The sequence below is a fragment of the Coturnix japonica genome, unplaced genomic scaffold, assembly GCF_001577835.2.
Source record: "Coturnix japonica isolate 7356 unplaced genomic scaffold, Coturnix japonica 2.1 chrUnrandom545, whole genome shotgun sequence".
In the NCBI taxonomy this organism is placed as follows: domain Eukaryota; kingdom Metazoa; phylum Chordata; class Aves; order Galliformes; family Phasianidae; genus Coturnix; species Coturnix japonica.
This window is the reverse complement of record NW_015439926.1, coordinates 17569-19089: the sequence shown is the minus strand read 5'-3', so window position 1 is coordinate 19089 and position 1521 is coordinate 17569. Positions and strand designations below refer to the sequence as shown.

Genomic DNA, 1521 nt, shown 5'->3' with positions numbered 1-1521 from the left:
CATAGGGGGCAATGAGACCCCCATAGGGGGCAATGAGACCCACATAGGGGGCAATGAGACTCACATAGAGGGCAATGAGACCCCCATAGGGGGCAATGGGACCCCCACAACCCCATAGGGAACAATGAGACCCACATAGGGGGCAATGGGACCCACATAGGGGGCAATGAGACCCACGTAGGGGGCAATGAGACCCCCATAGCCCCATAGGGGGCAATGAGACCCACTTAGGGGGCAATAGGACCCACTTAGGGGGCAATGAGACCCCCATAGGGGGCAGTTATGGGTCAATGTAGTTACTCACCTTCATGGCCTCGGCTTCGGCCTCAGCCTGAGCCAACAGCTGCAGCCTAAAAAGGGGGAGGGGCTTGTTAGGGGGCGGGGCTTCAAAGGGGGCGGAGCTTTTAAATGGGGTGTGTATGGCTTTAAGAGGGGGCGGGGCTTGGGGAGTGGGCGGGGCTTTAAAAGGGGCGGGGCCACAAGATTTAAAGGGGTGATGTGCATCTTAAAAGGGTAATGGCACCGCTGATGGTGGGCCCCACCACGTATCAATGCAGCTCTATAGGGGCGGAGCATGGACAGCAGCTTAAAGGGGCAATGTCCACCTTAAAAGGGCAGTGGCCCCACTACATCTTAAAGGGGCAATGTCCATCTTAAAAGGGCAATGGCCCAGCTGCTGGTGGGCCCCACCACACATGGGATGGCATCTAGAATGGGGGTGGAGCATCAACAGACTGCACCTTAAAGGGGCAATGTCCATCTTAAAAGGGCAATGACAATGATGGTGGGCCCACCACACGTGAATGCAGCTCTATGGGGGGCAGAGCATCAATAGCCCCTTAAAGGGGCAACGTCGATCTTAAAAGGGCAATGGCCTTACTGATAGTGGATCCCAACACCCATCTTAAAAGGGCAATGACCCAGCTGCAGGTGGGCCCCACCACACATGGGATAGCATCCAGAATGGGGGCAGAGCATCGAAAGCAGCTTAAAAGGGCAACACCCATCTTAAAAGGGCAATGGCCCCGCTTCACCTTAAAGGGGCAACATCCATCTTAAAAGGGCAATGGCCCCACTACACCTTAAAGTGGCAATGTCCATCTTAAAAGAGCAATGGCCCCACTACATCTTAAAGGGGCAATGTCCATCTTAAAAGGGCAATGACCCCGCTTCACCTTAAAGGGGCAATGTCCATCTTAAAAGGGCAATGGCCTTACTGATAGTGGGTCCCAAGACCCATCTTAAAAGGGCAATGACCCAGCTGCTGGTGGGCCCCACCACACATGGGTGTGGCTCTATGGGGGTGGAGCATCAACATACAGCTTCTTAAAAGGGCAACATCCATCTTAAAAGGGCAATGAGAATGCTGGTGGGCCCCACCACTGATAGGTGTGGCTTTATGGGGGTGGAGCATCAACATAGAGCTTCTTAAAAGGGCAATGTCCATCTTAAAAGGGCAATGACCCCACTTCACCTTAAAGGGGCAATGTCCATCTTAAAAGGGCAATGTCCATCTTAAAA

The 1521-nt window shown here is 53.5% G+C and overlaps 1 protein-coding gene across 1 annotated transcript in view; it reads right to left on the bottom strand.

Moving 5' to 3' along the window:
* The window catches only part of FLOT1 (flotillin 1), a 30787-nt gene that overhangs the window by 12420 nt on the left and 16846 nt on the right, over positions 1-1521 (bottom strand). The window contains exon 7 of the mRNA XM_015850820.2: positions 305-350. Within this exon, the coding sequence (XP_015706306.1) occupies positions 305-350 (46 nt within the window). The remainder of the gene's footprint in view (positions 1-304; positions 351-1521) is intronic.